Source organism: Leucopleurus acutus (assembly GCF_964270905.1).
Source record: "Leucopleurus acutus genome assembly, chromosome: 2".
NCBI lineage: Eukaryota > Metazoa > Chordata > Mammalia > Artiodactyla > Delphinidae > Leucopleurus > Leucopleurus acutus.
The window spans coordinates 26,057,163-26,075,538 of NC_139143.1; the positions used below are offsets into that span (position 1 = coordinate 26,057,163).

At 48.0% G+C, this 18,376-nt stretch overlaps 1 protein-coding gene across 1 annotated transcript in view; it reads right to left on the reverse strand.

Annotated features, from left to right (window-relative positions):
• KIF26B (kinesin family member 26B) overlaps positions 1-18,376 on the reverse strand; it is a gene marked incomplete at both ends in the record, with an annotated part of 493,633 nt that overhangs the window by 19,425 nt on the left and 455,832 nt on the right. The window contains 2 exons of the mRNA XM_082833473.1: positions 47-3,461; positions 4,480-4,642. Of these exons, the coding sequence (XP_082689599.1) occupies positions 47-3,461; positions 4,480-4,642 (3,578 nt within the window). The remainder of the gene's footprint in view (positions 1-46; positions 3,462-4,479; positions 4,643-18,376) is intronic.

The following is an 18,376-nucleotide window of genomic DNA, read 5'->3' on the forward strand; positions in this document are numbered from 1 at the left end:
CCTGGGGCCCCGCCCTCCGCCCGTCGATGCCCGGGCCCGAGCCTACCTGAGTTGGCGCGCTTCTTCGGGGCTTTGAGGCTGCGGCAGCGCCCGCCCACTGAGCTGCTGTTCTCGCTCATGGAGTCCTGGGCGGACGACGCGCTGCCGGTGGCCTCGCTGTCGCGCATCATGCTCTCGTAGCCGCTGCTGCCGCCGCTGTGGTAGAAGAGCGCCGTCTTGCCCATGGCAGGCGGCAGCTCCCCACTCAGCACGCTGCTGTTGTCGCTGCCGTGGCCGCTGCTGCAGCGGTGGGGCCTGCGCGGCGGCGTGATCTTGCTGTAGGGCGAGGGCAGCGGGACGGCGGGTGGCGGGCGCTCGTCGGCGGTGGCCGCGCGCTCCTCCGCCTCGGGCCCCGCGCGCCCCGGCGGCCCCCGGGGCCCCGCGCCGCCCTGCAGCAGCTCCGAGATGCGCCCGTTCACCGCCCGCAGCGGCAGCTTGGACGCCAGGCCCGAGCCCCGGCTCCGGCTCAGCGATTGGGTGGACCAGGACATGTGCTTCCCGCCGGGGGGCGGGCCGCAGCTCTGGCCCACCGCCTGCGGCAGGGACTTGGTGGAGAAGCTCAGGGTCTTGGTGGTGGAGGTGGACAGGCTGCGGGCCTTGGGGCTGGCCAGGAGCAGCTTGCTCACGGCGGAGATCTTGGACTGGCTGGCCTTGGGCGAGGCCCCGGCCGACTGCCCGGGGCTCGGGTTGGTGGGCGAGGCCCCGGCGCTGCGGCCCGGGCTCCTCCCCGTGCGGGGCATGGTGCTGTCCTTCCCCGCGTGCAGCCTGGAGCTCACGGAGGACAGGCTCTCGGCCCTCTCCAGAGAGAGGCATTCGTAGTGGCTGACTGTTGTCCTGCCGAGAGAGTTGGTCCTGCTGGCCAGCTGCTCCAGTTTGGCACCGAAGAGCTTGCTGCTGCAGCTGCCGGCATCCTTCGTCTTGCCGCTAGGCTCGTCTGGGAAGCTGGCGGAGAAGGGCGCCGGCTGGTTCAAGGGGCTGCTGGAGTTGCTGCTGCAGGCACTGTGCTGGGGGCTGGCCCGGTTCTTCTGGTCCAAGCTGGACTTTCGGACAGGGGGCAGCGGGGGAGTGCCTTTGGGCCGAGCCAGGACACAGTGCTTGGGTGACGCCACCTTCCTCTCCAGGGTGGCCTTGGAGGGCTGGGTGCTGGAAGCCGGGCCGATGCCGTTGGTCTCGGCAGGGCAGTGAGAGAAGAGGCTGTCCGTTTCCTCCTGCCGGCTGGCTTTCTGAAAAGCCCTGGGAAGGCTGCTCGACTTCAGGCTTTTGTTGAGGTGCACAGGGCTCTGGGCAGCCACACTGGGCAGGGCCGTCTCACAGCCGTCCACAACCCTCCTGAAGTTGTCGGCCACAGGGGAGGCAGATACCTCACCGCTGCTGCTGCTGAGCCCGTCGCTGGGGCTGGCCTTCCTGTCCTGTTCGGCTCTGGCCTCAGGCTTTGGGGGGCCTGGGGCAGTCTCGTGCCTCATCCCTGCTTCGTGGGGATAGGCATTCTCTTTCTTTACCTCCTCTTCTCGTTTCAGCCAGGGGTCCTCAAATGTCATCTCTTTCTTTGCACTACTTTCCTTGCTCTCCTGAGACCGGGCTGCTTTGGGGACTGAGCTGACGGTGGCAAGGGACGCCTCGGGCTCTTGGACATTCCGGGGGCTCACGGCGATGCAGGGGTAAACCGTGATGTTGGTCTTCATGGGGATGTACCCTTCGCAGTTGCTCAGGCTGGCCGTATTCGAGATGGTGACCATGGCTTTGCCCAGCGTGGATATCTTGCAGCCTTTGACGGGGGTTGCTTTGTTGAAGGAGTCGTCCCCCATTTCTGACAAGAGGAGCAAACTGTCGGGGCCCTCCTTGGGCTTCTCTCGGCACACCACAGCGGTGTTCTGCATGCCGCTGACGAACTCCGAGGCCGGAGGGTCTGCCATTGCTTCCCCATGCCCGAAACACGTCTGGGCTATGAAACTGTGGCAGGGCGGCTCGCCGTCACTGCCTGTGCTCATCTCACTCAGCCAGGAGCTGATGGAGGAACGCCTGCTCCCTGTGTCCCGGGCCTTCTCATCCAGGTTCAGTTTCGGGAGGGGCAAGAACTGCGTGATGCTGACCTCGGAGACAGGAGCCACGTTTGAGTAGCACTCGAGGTCCTCGCTGACGCTGCCGATGATGCTGACGGGCCTGGAGCCCGAGGCCAAGGCCTGCACCGAGCAGTCGCTGTTGAAGCTGATGATGCTGGTGGGGCGGCCGCCGCCCAGGACCCCGCTGATGGTCAGCTCCTCCACCAGCGTGAACACCAGCTCGTCCTCACCGTTCAGCTCCAGGGGCTGCTGCACTGTCACCATCGTGGTGCTGCGTATCTCCTTCTTGGCATCTGCAGAAGGGGCTGCCTGATGTTCGGCGTCCACAGGGGTTTCTGGGAAACCTTCACTCCCAGTAGACATGGATTTCTTCAAAACCTGGGGGCTCATTCCGACCGGGGGGGTACGTACCTCGGGCTGCAGCAGGGACTCACTAGATACCACGCCCGCATCCTTGCTGAAGGTGGGCAGGGGGGCAGGAGAAGGCAGGACACCCTTCTGGGTGTAGACTTTGCACCTCTGGGAAGGAGAGCTGGCCGGCTTGTACTCTGAGGTCTTGGACAGGCTGGCGATGCCCAGCCTGGGGGAGCCCATAGGCCTGGGCTTGCCTTCTACAAAGCCACAGGAGTTCAGGCTTTCCCGGCTGCTCTGGAGGCTGGGGCTCTGCACGAGCTGGGAAGAACCGTGCTGGCTGCCGCTGCCCGGGATGCTTCTGGGTGAGGCAGGGGTGGGGCTGTTGGTGAGCCACGCAACGGGGACAGGGGAGTGATTCCCCTGCACCTTAGAGCCCGGGGGCTCACTGCCTTCTCTGGCTGTCAGCTGGCTATCTGGCCCATCATCTTCCTTATCAGACTCACAGAGTGGGCTTGCCCCAGCTGCCTGGCTTAGCGGGACACTCTTGCTTCCTTGCTGTGCCCCAAACTGGGCCGGCAGCTCTTCGAAAGGGAACGTGCTGGACTCCTCACTGCCGTCAATGCAATCTAGCCTCTCCTGCAGCTCGGCGAACGTGTTGCACTTCAAGCAGTCCCTTTCCGATTTGCTGGCCGCGGCCTCTCCGGCCTCCGTGGACCGGCTGTCACCCCTGGCCACCTTCTGCAGGGCTGGCACGATAGGGACAAAATCTGGAGGCCCCTCGTTGTCGGTGAGCTCCTTGTCAGAGAGGGCCGTGCCATTTGGCCCAATGTAGATGACCGTGTCGCAGGACTGCTCGCTGCTGGAGGAGTAGTCGGGGTCGCTAGACAGCTGAGGGATTGGGAAGTCCGACTCCACGGCGGCCCTGGCGTGGAAGGGTCTCAGCTGGGTGGGCCTGCGCATTCTGCCTTCCTCACAGGAGCTCTCTCCCCCGGAGGAGCTCGACGTGTACTGTGAGTGAGAGGGGAACCGTTAGTGTGGGCCACCCTTCTAAGACAGCCCTCCCAGGGACCCTGACTTTGTGGGGCAACTGGTGGAGGCCACTGTCTCCATATAGGCCATCCAGACCCCAGTGGGCCTCCCTGCTTCTGGGCTGTCACCCGGAGTGTGCCAAGCCAGTCACCCAAGCTATGCACGTCACGGCCTCATACTCGAAGGATAACCCCCTGTGAGGCGCACCGGGGAAGCAGAGGCTGCTCATGAAATGGGGTGACCCGCCCAGGTCCCATCCGACTGCCTAAGGACGGAGGAGGGGTCACCAATTTGCACACCCAAACCATTTGTGACAACTTGTGCCACGGAACACTGGAAAGATGTGTTTTTGACCAAAAAAAAAAAAAAGAAAGATACAAAAAGGAGGGGGAACGCCCCCCGCAAATCACCAGCTGGCTATGGACCAGAGTGACCACAATCATGATGATTTTCTCAAACGTTCTTGTCACACCACCACTGTCCTGGCTTTGCCTCGGCCCGAGAAAACGAGCCCAGTGGTTTCTAGCAGACTCTGCATCAACCAGAAACCACTGAATTAACATGACAACACCCAGCAGCCCGAGAATGCCTCCTGGAAATGCAAGGGCAGTAGGGCCACCTGAGCGAGGAGGGGTCAGTCAGTTGAAGGACCAAGGTAGGCAAGAGATAAACTATGAATAGTTCCCGTCCCTCTCAAAATTTTCAAAGCAGCAATCCATTTAAACTATCTAAAGTGGACCAAGTACTCCCCGTTAGGGGTCCAGGCTGGATGACCGAGGAAAGCACCAGCGGTGCGGAGGGGAAGTGACTTCAGTATCGGCCAGAAGGGGTTCCTGCCCCGGGGTGGTTGCTGAGCCGGGCCAGCGGCAGCCAGCCACGCTCACCACACCCCTGGTGCTGGGGGATTCGAAATATTGATTTGGCCCTTTCTGACTCAGTTCCAGGACAGGGCTACGAAAGCTCCTTCAGCCACCTGCACCCTCTGCAAGCTCCTTACCTTCGTTTTCTTTTTCTTCATCCTCAACACTCTCGAGGCAATCTGGATGGTGGACAGGGTTTCGGCATAGTTCCCGGCGGCGGCCGAGATGTGAGCGATCATGGTCGTGCGGCAGTTCACGTTCCCCAGGGACTCCCGCAGCAGCATGGTGAGCTTGCTTTCTCTGCCAACAAAGTGAATTAAGGCTGCATTAGCGGGCCGTGCTTCACTTTGGCTGTCAGGGTAGGGCTTCAGGCCCCTACGTGGCTTGTTGTGGGCAGTGGGGTTTTTTTCCCCGTGTTTTAAATGGCAAACTAATTAACATCATCTTCTACAAGAGGCTATCTGTAGTTGACAGCTGAGCAAGTGCTTCCAACCCCAAGGATGGAATTCATGCAAAACACCTCCCCTGGCACCGCCGTCCTGGCCGTGATGGGGTATTCCTGTGTGTCTGCGTGTGTGCATATGACATTGCACATAATGAGACCTGGGAATAGAAATGAGAGGAAGGGATGGAGAGAGCACAGCTCTGAGATCGGTGATTCGGCATGCTAGCTGCACACCCGGCCCTTCTCTGCAAGTTTCTGCACCAGGCGATCCCCACAACAAAGAGCAGTTCCCCAGCCGTGAACTTGTATTGAAGATCTCTGGGTTTGTAATATGTACAAGGTTTCTCTTGCCAAGGAGTTGCACCCACTTTATTGCCATTGTCTCTTAACTCCTATCTGCACACGGTAGTGATGAAGGAAAATGTATTCATATTCCTGATTATTACTGGGGACACACAGACATAGGCCCGAGCACTCACTCTATCAGCAACAGAAAGCAGAACTTTCTAGAAGGGACTCCTCTGGGGACTTTGCAGGTGCTGCGTGGGGCCAGTGCCCTGAGGGGTGATAACGAGGTCCAGGAGTTTACAGATGGTGTCTCTAGGCTCTTTAAAAAGTGGTCTGGAGGAATGGCTCATGTCTTTCCATTCCTATACTTGTCCCAACATTCTTCCTGCCTTGCTTTTAAGAGGCTTCTGCTTACGTCATCATCTTACCTGCTGCCAAATGTCACTTCATCTCTGGAGACTCCCCTGATCCCAAAGGCTGAGGGAGACTCTTTGCTTCCCATGCCCTGTGTTGAGTTTATTTTGCCAGATGAGAGGGGTTTGTCCTCACGCCTGTGTCTGCATCAGACTCTTAGCCAGACATCCCCTCCTTTCCCCTCCACCCCGCCAACTCAGCTCTCTGGAGAGAGACTGTCCAGCTCAGGAGACTCAGTGTGACATGCAGGCCGCTGTCAGCAGGGATTAGACCTTGGAGACAGGAAACCACTTCACATGTGACCTGCATCAGGCCTTCAGGGAGGAAAGACTGGTGTAAGAGTAATAGTTTTCCCTTTCCATCTGGGACCAATTAAGGTGTCAGTTCAGGGATACTGGGCTCACTATGACTCAGTGCCAGGGCAATTTAAACATATAGCAGGGTTTCCCTTCGAGCAAAATAATCAGTGATAAAAGTGATGGAAGGAGAGTGCTATGGACTGAATGTTTATGTGTCCTCCAAATTCATGTGTTGAAACCTAACACCCCAAGTGATGGTACCTAGAAGTCGGACCTTGGGGAGGTGATTAGGTCATGAGGGTGGAGCCCACATGAGTGGAATTCGTGGCCTTATAAAAAAGACCCTGGAGAGTTTCCTTGTCCCTTCTGTTATGTGAGGACACAGTGAGAAGACAGCTGCCTGTGAGCCAGGAAGCGGGCCCTCACCAGACACAAATCCGCTAGCACCTTAATCTTGGATTCCCAGCCTCCAGAACTGTGAGAAATAAATGACTGTTACCTAAGCCCCTCAGTCTATGGTATTCTGTTATAGCAGCCTGAACTGACTTGGACAGAAAGCTAAGTGGGGTGTGGAGGAAGAGACCTCCAGCCCTAGCTCCGGGCTCTAAACATTTAACTTCCTTCAAAATGTCTATCAGGAATATCATGGACACCACCAGAGCTCACGACCAGATGGGGAAGTCAAGTCCCATTCCTGGCACACATTCTCAGCAGAGACACTGCACCTGGATGAGTTTAGGACTTTGTCTTCCATATGGGAAGTGGAAGATAGATGCCATTAGGGTTAAGTTGTGATCATATATGGTTAATTCTTATTATTCATGATAGTTATTTTTTGTTAAGTCTCCATGAACACTGAATTAGTGAATGCTGAGCCATGCTCCTAGGGGAAATACATGGTTTTAGGTTCCTGAGACCCTCTGGTCACGATATTTCATCAATGGATCAATACATAATCTTGTTTTATGTGCATATCTCTTTAAAGACACCTTAATTTCTATTTCTTATAAATAATGAATTATATATACTTTCTGTATAATAAAACACTAGCTGAGAAGGGTTGAACATTTCCCTGACTCTGGGTAACATGACCATAAATTTCTTGGGCTTTAAGCCTTATGGTATTTTCCACTATGCTTTTAAAAAAAAACTGGTCATATTGTGATCCACAAATACAGCCTGTTTCTACAGCTTCATTATGCACTTTAGACGTAACCTGAGTACTTTCCAGAGCAGTCAGATATACAGCGGTGAATTTCCTCTTCCTTTCTCTGGATGTGCCATGTTGTTGATCCATTAACACTGAAGTCACACCAACAGCACTATAATATGCCTGCATGAAACTTCTCTAACATATATTTTCTCTGCAAGGTACATCACAGCCTTCTTGCACTAAAGAACACTAGACAGCACTGCAGCACTACACCTAGGGGCCTACTTTAAACAGTGAGATCACCAAAAAAAAGCACAGAAATACTAAAAACACGTGTCCCTAAATAGACTGCAAAAAGGACCCTTGTTCGCATGAAGAGAGGTGAAACAAGAAGGCAGGGCTGTTGCCTTGTCCAGTTTCAGCTGGGAACATGTGCATTGGGTGGCTCAGAGTTTTTGCTACTAAGCATGTCTGCAAATTATGGTAAAAGTATGGATTTTGAACGTAATTCACAACATGGAATCTGCAAATGATTCCAAGGACCGACGGTACGATGACGTTCCTGATACGTCTTGTTCATCAGTTGCACTCTGCTGAAGGTACACCCCACTTATTTCTCCATGTGACCCCGTAGAGTCTTCAGGAAACGATACCAAAGACAGAATAAACAGATATAGCACTGTTATATCAAACTGTTTGCCCCGTGTATTTCCACATGATTCCCCATTCATGAGTCAATCATAGGACAATTTTATTTTTTTAAGTCCACATTGTTGGAAGAAGCCAGGGCATGTGTGTTGCTTGGCAACCAGCATTTTAGCTCTCCTTTGGAAAGCCAGTAAAACTGCCGGCAAGACTGTTTCATGTGGGCCTCTCTAGACTCTAAAACATACCTTATGGGAGTGAAAGATGGTGGCTATAAAGCTTTGTTTTTTTCCACCTCTTCATGATCCTTTAACTTGGAACAAAGACAATTAAATTGGGGAGGGAAGGTGAAAGAACGGACAGGGTACTAAAGGCTGCAAACTGTAGGTTTCACTCAGTGTCTTTGGGAGGAAACTAAAAAGGTTCAAAAGAGTTTCTAGGGCAGTGGTCAGCACAAACTCAGTTTGCACTCTGCATGCAGACTGAGGCTAGAGGAAGAGGAGAGCGCAGGTGCAGAGCTGCTTGCCACTGAGCCTCAGGGCCAGGCTGGACGAGGATTTAGACTAGGGGGCCGTGTGGGAGAGATAGGTTGGGTGGGAGAGGAAAGCACTGGTGACGGAGCAGAGCTGACTGGGGTCTGGGAAGAACCATGCCGCTTTTTCAGGCAGCCATGTTCTATGCACACATATTCCCCCTCCCTCCCACCCCAACGGTACACACCTTTTAAAATGATTTTTGGAAAAACGTCTTACTTTTTAAAATAAGTCAACCTTTTATTAGACAGAGCAAGAGGACACCAAAAAATGGCATAATGAGTAAATTTTAATTAATAATATTAATTTTACAAGAGCATGAAAGAGAATGTAGTACTCTAGGACAGGGGCTGACAAACTAAGGCCTGTAGGCCAAATCTGGCCCACTGCCTGTATTTGTAAATAAAGTTTTATTGGGACACAGCCACACCAATTTTTTAACATATTGTCTCTGGCTGCTTTCATGCTACAACAGCAGAGGTGAGTAGTTGTGACAGAGTCTATATGGTCCCCTAAAGCCACAAATATTTGCTATCTGGTCCCTTACAGAAAAAGTCCATTGACGCGTGCTATAGAGTAATGACATAAGGTGGTTTCATTTTATACAGAGTGCCAAAGAGTTACCAACCAGAGCACAAAGGTGTGTCTTAATTTCCTTACTATTCAATAGTCTTGTTCTGATTTGATAGTTGTCTGTGTTGTCTTTCTTTCAGTTCAGATGTTTCATGAAGAGAGAGCTTTTAAAGTCAGCAGCATGGAAACAGGCAGAGGAACAAATGCTGGCTTTAGAAATCACTTGACCATCAGGACACAGCTATCAGCAACTGCCCCAGTCATTTCCTATGTGATGCAGAGCCTGTCCTTCTCAAGGGGGCTGTGAGGTTGCTCACCCTCCTTCAACTTGTTAACTCGTGAATGTCCAGAATGGCTCACTCAAGAAGCATTTGGTGAGTTCCGACTATCAGGAAGCCACCCTGCAGACGCTGAGAACATGCACGGCAGAGGGCCTAGAGGACCTCAAGAAGCCCGCTATCCAGTGAGGGAGACACATATGTAAACACACATACCATCCACTAAAGCTAACAACAGAAGAACAAATCTGAAACAGCACATGCTAAGGAAAGACCCTCAAGGCTGTGGGGTGTCTCCACCATCACTGTTAACTCCCTGATGGCTAGAGAACACCCAGACCTTGATGTCTCCTTGGCTGGGATTCTCCTACGTGGCAGGCATCCAGGGACGTATGAGCTTGAGGTCCCCCAAAACACCCAACAGAATTCTAAATTCCTTTCTGAAAGGACAGTCTGGAATCTCTAGCTCTTTGTTCTCTGACCCTGAGAGCTGGGAAACTCTCTCAACTGGTAATCTGGTACCGGGCCACCAGTGAAATGAGATGTCCAAAGTCACACATTTGCAATGTTGGCCAGGTAATTTCATAAGAAAAAAGCCATTCCTTTCATGAGAGCTGTTAAATATATTTCTTCCCCAGGAAGGAGGTGAAGAACTCTGGAAGTAGAAAGAAAGGCATCTACGGACCACGTTCTTTTGAAGGAGAAAAAAGTAGTGAGCTCTGAATCGCCAGGTTGGGCAACCCAATTACAGCACCATGGGATGGCTCTTCCTCAAGGCCTGCTTCTTGTGAGAGAGAACCATAAATGTCCACTTACAGACATGGGTCTGTTGTCAAAAATGTGCCTCCTTTAATGCAAAAACAATGAGGGCACAGAAGAAAGCAAAATGAGTTATGTTAATTCGAAATAAAATGAAAGGAAAGGAGCTTAGTTAATCTAGAAAACTAATTAATCTCCAGAACGATTTGCAAGAGAAGGATTCCTGTGGGCAGCAGACGTATAAATCATAAACATACACACACGCATCCACCCAGGCGTACACACAAGCATGCTCTTTTTTAGAAAAGGGAGACAGGGCTTGTTTATTTTTAAGCAATGCACCATTGGCGTTCAAGAATGGAAACCACACACTGAATTCTTACCGGTGTCAGATATTCAGATCAGATCAAGATAACACCCAATGTTTACATGCCAAGAAAATGTTGGTATCACTCACATGGTTAAGGATATGACCCTGGAACTACATTGCATTCTCGTACCTATCCCATTTTCTACCCACTTTACCTGTGAACTGCCAGACTGTATTGTAGAGCCCCAGACAGAGAGCTTGAGATGCTGGGCAAGAGTTGCCAGGGATCGAGCCAGCTCTAAGAGTTCTGATCTCCCAGCCTTCGCCCCCCAACACCAGGTCCCTGCATCCACCCACTGATCACCAGGGGAGAGGAGAGTGAAAAGGAACAAAGAACAGAAAGGCAAAGAAAGCCCAGAGGTAGGCTAAAATCATGAACTTGGCCTAGTTTTTCGCTACTCTACACCCTTTCTCCCACTGACCCTGTCTCCTTCCACTCACATCCTATTGGTCTGTGAACATCCTCTTAGACTATTGCCTGAAGGGTCACCATTGTTGTCCTCTGGAGACCAGCCCAAGGTCTGGGGACAAGGGTCCCAAGACACCAGCATCCATGGCCCATTGCTCCTGGCCAAGGTGTGCAAGATCAGTGCGGTTCTTTCTCTCTCATTAGGAAGCATTGTGAGAGGGCAGACTGAGTCACCAGGCCCCCTGGGTGAGGGCAAACTCTCATGCCTCTGTCTGTCTTCTAGGTCCCAAGCAAGTATGCTTACTTGTGACACTATTGAGTTGTGACACTGAAATACATTCATCCACAAGGGAAAAATCACTTCCCTTGCGTTTATTTATTTGCAAGGGATTGGTGGTGCCCTGTTCACGATTGCTTCACAGACATTCACATGTTTGGGAGAAGACTTTGCACGCCTCCTTGCTTGGGACGCTGTCTGCTCTGCAGGAGTGGCCTTTTCTCAGCAATGTTCCCCTCAAGGATGCCAACATTTTAGGACATGAATTTTCTGGTTTCTGGTACTAGAGAACAGCCCAAACCTTGGTACAGGCCAAGCTATCCTAATGGCATTTTCAAAAGGAGTTCATGAAGTTAAAGGGCTTTCTGCTCAGTTTCAGATATTACTCCATTTGTACTGCAAATGGCATAAGCAGGTCTGTGTTGTGGGATGCTGGGAAGGAGGGTGCGTAAACCTGGCAACCTTGATAGAGAAGCACGGTTCTCAGGTCTTCCAATGAGAGTGACTCTGGCTTGCAGAATAAAGTACTGGCGAAAATAGCTGCCTGTGTCTGGCGCGTGTGTTAGAGGTGTCTCTGCCAGCACTGGCATGCAGCAGCGTGGGAGATGATGAGACTGCTCATCAGAGGACAGCTTAGAAGGGGACCCGGAAGAGAACCACCCACTGCCAGCAGAAGGACCAGCCTTGTGATCTGACTGATATGCTACCTGGTATGAGTTCACGCCTTACCTAACCGAAGACCACCTGTTGGTGAAGGTCCTAAGAGTGGTCAAGGTTAACCTAGCTGTTCTCTCATGGAGCTCTTTAGTAAAGACTATAGAACCCTAGCACAAACAGCATCATTTGGGGACACCTCTGATGCAGGGTAATACATGGGAGAGATGCGTTCTCCCCATGCCATCCTGTTTATCCAGGGCTGGCACCATGGTGGCTTGACAACTTTGGTGGCTGTACCCAATGGGAGGCAGGAGAGCGGTGACGGGGCCCAACAGGGGCCTCTATTCTAGGTGAAGCAGGAGTTGCCCCCAGCAGGACTACATGACGAGCATTCACGAGAGCTCCCTAAGGGACATCGGAAAGGATCTGGATAGAAAGACAGTCTACATAAACTAGAGGGTTTAAACTGTAGGGATGGGTTGGGGGCCAAGGAAATCTGAGTTATGACTTTACTCATTTACCCCTGTACCCACAGGAAGATGAAATCTAAGGAAATTTGGGCTGCATGAATCCATTTGATCTTGGATATCAGTGTTCTGTTTATCTGAATAAGATAAAATTCACATTAATTCAGCCCACTTCATGAGAAAGACCAGCTGTAAACAGGGAATAGACTCAGAATTTCAAAAGAAGTTTATAATGTAACTTGAGTTTATAGCTAACAGAAGGTTTCAAGTTAAAATCCTAATTAATCTGCTTTGATCTCACTTGAGATACATTTGCAATTATTAAGTGGCTATAAAATACGGGTTCACTTATATACATTAAATGTGTTTCATGAAAACTTTCTTATATTATTCTTTTGCTTAACAATTCATTCCTTCTTATCTAGAGCAAGAACAAATTTCCATCCTGGTCTAGTCGTTGATCACTCAATTACTAGAATGTGAATTACTCCTAGTATTCTAAATCTAAGTTCTGCTCAGGAAAACGTACATTCATTTGAAGGCTGTAGCACTCAGGTATAACATAAGACACCTTAAAGATAATTCATGTAATTAGAAGCACAATATAGAAAGTCCACTGATTCTACGGTACAAGGTTGAAAGATAGGTACAAACTTCCAGTTATAAAATAAATAAGTTATGGGGATGTAATGTATGGCACAGAGACTATAATTAGTAATGATACTGTATTGCATATTTGAAAGTTGCTGAGAGTAAATATTAAAAGTTCTTATCACAAGAAAAAAACATTTTTTAACTTATGGTGGCAGATGTTAACCAGAATTATTATGGTGATCATTTTGCAATATATACAAATATTGAATCGTTATGTTGTACACCTGAAACTAATATAATGTCATGTCATTTATACTTCAATAAAAATTCTTAATTGGGAATAAAAGAAAAAAATAGAAAAATAATTTTTTAGAACCACAGAGTATGAGTTGAAAGGATTCTTAGGGGTCACTGCATTTACTAATAACAGGACTGCCACTGTTACAGGTGATCTGCTTTCAGCCAGAATATTCTTTTTTTTTTTTTTTTTGCGGTACGCGGGCCTCTCACTGTTGTGGCCTCTCCCGTTGCGGAGCACAGGCTCAGGACGCGCAGGCTCAGCGGCCATGGCTCACGGGCCCAGCCGCTCCGTGGCATGTGGGATCTTCCCGGACCGGGGCACGAACCTGTGTCCCCTGCATCGGCAGGCGGACTCTCAACCACTGCGCCACGAGGGAAGCCCCAGAATATTCTTAATGACTGAAAACTTACCATCTCCCAGGCAGCCTGTGTAATATTTTTGAATAGCCTCAATTATTAGAAAGCTCTTTCTTATATTGAACTTATATCTTCCTTATACTTCTAACCCACAGACACTCAACTCTGTTTTCTAGGGGCACACAGGGTATGCAAAAAGAATAATCCTTTTGCACACACTGGCCCTTCACATTTTGAAAGACATTTATCATGTCCTCCTTAAAAGTTCTCTTGCTTGGGAATAGTCCATGTTCCTTCCATTGCTCTTCAAATAGTTGGTTGGTCATCCAAGCTCCACTAAGCCCCCCTCTACCTACCACATAATTTAGTATTTCCTCTTCACTCAGACTTGTCTTGACTCCTGTATAGTCAAGAATATGGCCTTGCTCGAAGAGCTCTAGTCTTTGCCCTCAGCTTCTGGGAAGTAATCTGTATTGTATCTGCTGGGGGTATCTTTGTGTAGGGTGGGGACTGGCCACAGGAGATCATAGGGCCACACCCAGTAGTCTTAGGGTAGGAGGTGGCCACGCCAGAAAGATCAACTACGTGATTTAGGTCAGTGGCTTTGGGTCATGTGTCAACCTAGAGACCAAGTTCAACCAAGTTGGAAATCAATCAATCAATCATGTCTACATAATGAAGCCCCAGTAAAAACTCTGCACACCAAAGCTCACTGTATATTGTCACACATCGACAATGGGAGGGTAACACACTCTGTCTCCACAGAAGACAATGGAAGCTTCATGTTTGGAACCCTCCCAAACTCTGCTCTCTGCATCTCTTCCTTTGGATGATTTTAATCTGTATCCTTTCTCTATAATAAGATGTAGCTGTGAGTACTTTCAGTGAGTCTCTGAGTCCTTCTAGTGAATTACCAAACCTGAAGGTGATTTTGGGAACCTTCTAAACTTGTAGCTGGTGTCAGAAGTGAGAGTAGTCTTCTCTGGATTCTTCCTCTAATTTTGTAGTTGGACCCTAACTCCTTGCAGTTGGTGTCAGAAGTCTTGGGCAGACTTGGCAGTCCAAGGACTGTGCCCTCAAACCTCACAGTTTGGTTAATTCCAGGTAGCTCTTTTCAGCAAGGTGCTTGAGGGCAAGAGCTATGCTTTTATTTTGATCTTTCTTTTTATTTTGATCTTTCTTCACAGTAATTCAAACAATGTTTATGACTTATTAGCTCCGGGACAGAAAGGGAAAGATCCTATATTTAGTTGTACTTACTTTAGCATAATCAAGAGCTAGGAATGTCATCCCTTTGATGAAAAACAAAACAAAACAAAAACAATAACTTAGAAGGCAAATCAGTAGCCCTTATGGACAAATAGAAAATAATAGGTCCATAGGTTTCCCCTGAATTAACAGACTACCAAAATTGAGTATGCTAATGAAGATTGAGATACTATAAAGGGGTGCTTAATGGTTCATTAAGCATTTAGTGAACTCTGAAGACTGGTCTGTACAGATGCATGCTCATTTTTTAATCCATCTGCAGGACCCGATTAGGAGTAATAATAATGTTTAGATTGCTACTGCAATTTAGAATGTAAATACTACTCTGACATTTTACACATTATCTGAAGTTTTACTTCCTTTTAAAAATTTATTTGGCCCAAGCCATTACGATTAATTACGATGTTTTGCAACAGACATTTCTATAGCCTTGTCACTTTTTATAGAGCCTTTGCAGTGGTTTATGACAGCTTTACTGGGGGAGGGATAAGGAAATATCTCAATTATGTTGCATTATGAGCATTACACATCTTTTGAGTACAGATGAGCTCATTGTACTATTTAGAAACTTTGCTATTCTTCAGCTTTAAATCATTCTCAGGTTTAGGGGCATGTGTTAATTCCAATGTCAGAGATCTCTGCAGTAATCCGAAAGGCACTGATGGGTGACAGAGATGGAGTCAAGAGTCATGTTGTCATGGTAACCCAGAGCTTCTCCCCTGATTTCTGCTCACCCCCTCCTTCTCCGTGGATTCTCAAAGAATTCTCAAGAAGAAAGAAAATGAAAGTTGCAAATGGAATTCTTGATATAATAAAATCCTATTTTCGCCTAGCGCCTGAACTCAAATCTTTCCCACTGCTTTCTCACGACACCATCCCCAAGCCTCCTATATCGCCTTAGTGATAAACTTATAGTTTTAGAACATTCCTATGCTTTTTCATGAGTTTTAGCGTTTACTTCAGGTAAGAAACTTACATGAAGCTTATGTTTGATGTGGCATTTCGATGGTGCCTCTTTCTATAGCTCAGTCTGTGACCACCCTTCAGGGTTATTAGAACTGTGCAGAAACTGGGCTTTGAAAATCTGCAAATGTAGTTAGAGTTCTTTCAAAAGAAATGTGTTTACCAAAAAAAGGCAGGGAAAAATCTGGAAGGGTCTCATCTACTTTTTTAACCTACTCTCTAAGCAAAACACGAAGATGACAGAGCAATGCAGGTACTAGGTGAATTAGAGGGCTTTTATTTTCCAACACTGGAAACCCAGATGACCTCTCTTCTACCACATTCCTTGGGAAGGCCAAAAAGAAGTTAAATAACATTAGACAAGGAGTCTGGGCTTGACGATTACACTGCATTACAATCGTGACTATTTCCAGTCTCCAGAGTTCAACTGAGCCAATTCCATGCTTTCTCTCTATCAAAATAAAATAAACAGAGAAAAGGCAAATAGGAGCCCTAGCAGTCATTTCATCTGCATTCACTTGACTGTATTCTGATCTTGTGCACACAAAAGAAAGGGAAGTCTAATCTCTCTCTGCTCATCAGACTGCATATCAGTGGGCACCCCTTGTGCTGTAGAACAACCTTCCAAGAGAGGTGACGTGAAGCTGACTCATTATGTGAAGCCAGTGGTACAGAATATCACCCTGTCGGGAAGGATTCAGACCAGTACTTGGGAGGATAGATTAGATGATTAAATGTGTCCTTCCTGTGATCTCAAGCTCATATCTCTTCCTGTGCAATGGCTTTTCTTTGAAGGCAGCAGCATGGAGCTTAAAACAAGATTCTGATTGTCAAGGTCAGGATGAGCTATTTGTGCCCTCTGCTTCCAAACTTTGCTCCCTACTCCTAACCAGTGGCCTTTCCAAGTCTCAGGTGGGGGATGCTGAAAGTGGTTCCAGGAGCAGGAGTGAAGCATCATTGCCACAAAGTCCATTACTCACCGAGATGAGAGCCCTTGGGTGCTCACCCTGTGGGCTGTGCACTGGCATGACCATAGTTCTGATCCATTTGTTACTTCATTGACTGATAGTCTAGGAGGCTTCCTCCTTACCATATAAAAGATGACAATAAAGACAAACTGGTGGCTTTGAACCTGGAGTTGGACAGCCTAGTGAGGAAGAAGATGCAGGATATCCTAAGGTGCCTTTCTGCACTGTGGTCTCTAGCCGTCCCACTCTAGTCATTACTCCCTGAACAAGTGTGGACTTTTGTGCCTCTCCCACTTCTGTGTTCATCCCAGGTTTCGGCCTGGAATGACCTTTACTTTATTTACTCTTGTCTATGGAAATAGGAGTGGAAGTGCTGGATAGCATGGCAATTCTATATTTAACTTTTTGAGGAACTGTCAAACTGTTTTCCACAGTGGCTGTACCATTTTACATTTCCCCCAGCAATGCACAAAGGTTCCACTTTCTCCACGTCCTTGCCAGTACTGATAGTCCATTTTTTGATAACAGCCTTTCTAACAGATGTGAAGTGATATTTCATTGGGGTTTTCTTTGCACTTCTCTAATGACTAATGACGTAGAGCATCTTTTCATGTGTTTATTGGCCATTTGTAATATCTTCTTTGGAGAAATATCTATTCAAGTCTCTTGCCCATTTTTGAATTGAATTGGATTTTTGTTGTTGAACGGTAGGAATTCTTTATATATTCTGGATATTAATCCTAAATTAGATATACGATTTGCAAATATTTTCTCCCATCCTGTGGGTTGTTTTTCAGTCTCTTGATAGTGTCCTTTGATGTACAAAAGCATCATTTTTTGGTAACGCTTTATCAGTCTTAGATTTTAACTAACATTTTTCTTTGGCATCTGTGGTTCAAAAGCCTTCCAATATTTGGTGTTCCTATGAGAAGCCTGCCGATAAGAGTTACCAAAGATTTCTTATGCTATTTTGTGCTTAAGATACTTATCCAATACGGTCCTTGTTACTTGCAGGCCACTAACCAGTCAGCAGATGGGGAAAACCTGAAAGACTATTGTTAAGCACATGTGCCAAGGACTGCCTGGGGATAAACTTCTCTTGAAATCAAGAATAACTTACTCTAAGGACGTTGATGAGGGTAACTCTGTTAGAATGCCTTCTGGGTATCACATGTGGTTTAAAGAAACATGACTCCACACTCTTCACAAAATGTACCAATTGGATTGGCTCTTGGCACAAAGACCAGTGCCTAGTAATTGGAAGGAATTAAAAGGAAATTAAGTTTAAGAATGGTTTCCATTACTGGTCCAAGTCTGAGAGAAGATGTTACACAGAGGCCATAATTCATACATGAAATCTTATTGGGGAATGACATGAAAAACATGAAAGAATTATGCATTTTTTGAAAAAGAATTAGGAAACATTTGAGTTTTCTAGTGATACTTATTTTGTTTAAAAAAAAAAGGCTACTGCAGCACAAATTCTGAATCTTTTAAGTTGGTAAGTTCCATCACAAACAGCTATTCATTCCTTACATGGGATAAATGTGGTTTGAGTTTAGTCTATTCACTGTCATCCCTGCAAGATCCCTGACTGGGCACTTTCTCAAAGTCCTGCCAGTGACAAGAGGCTTGCAAATTAGGAATCAATCACAACTTTCTGTGACACCTCTTTGCCCCCTGACCTCACGTTTTTAATTTTCAAAACATCTCAGTGCTTTCCCAAAGTGCTATGAAAGGCTCCTGGTGGGTTAGGTTAGATGGATGGTCCAAATGCCACTAATGATGGCTGCTTTTTTGGAGAACTGCATAAAATGGGCAGAGATCATGTCTAACACAGTGCGCAGCAGAGAGTTGCCTTTCTATAAATATTTAAATAACTATCTAGTGGGTACTTCTCCATCAAAAGAAGTCTCCCTCAGCTTCCTACCTCCATAACTTCCAAAGCGTTACCTCTTTTTTTTACCTCATAGGAGCCATGGTCAGAATAAAACCAAGGTAGATGACACTGCCTTG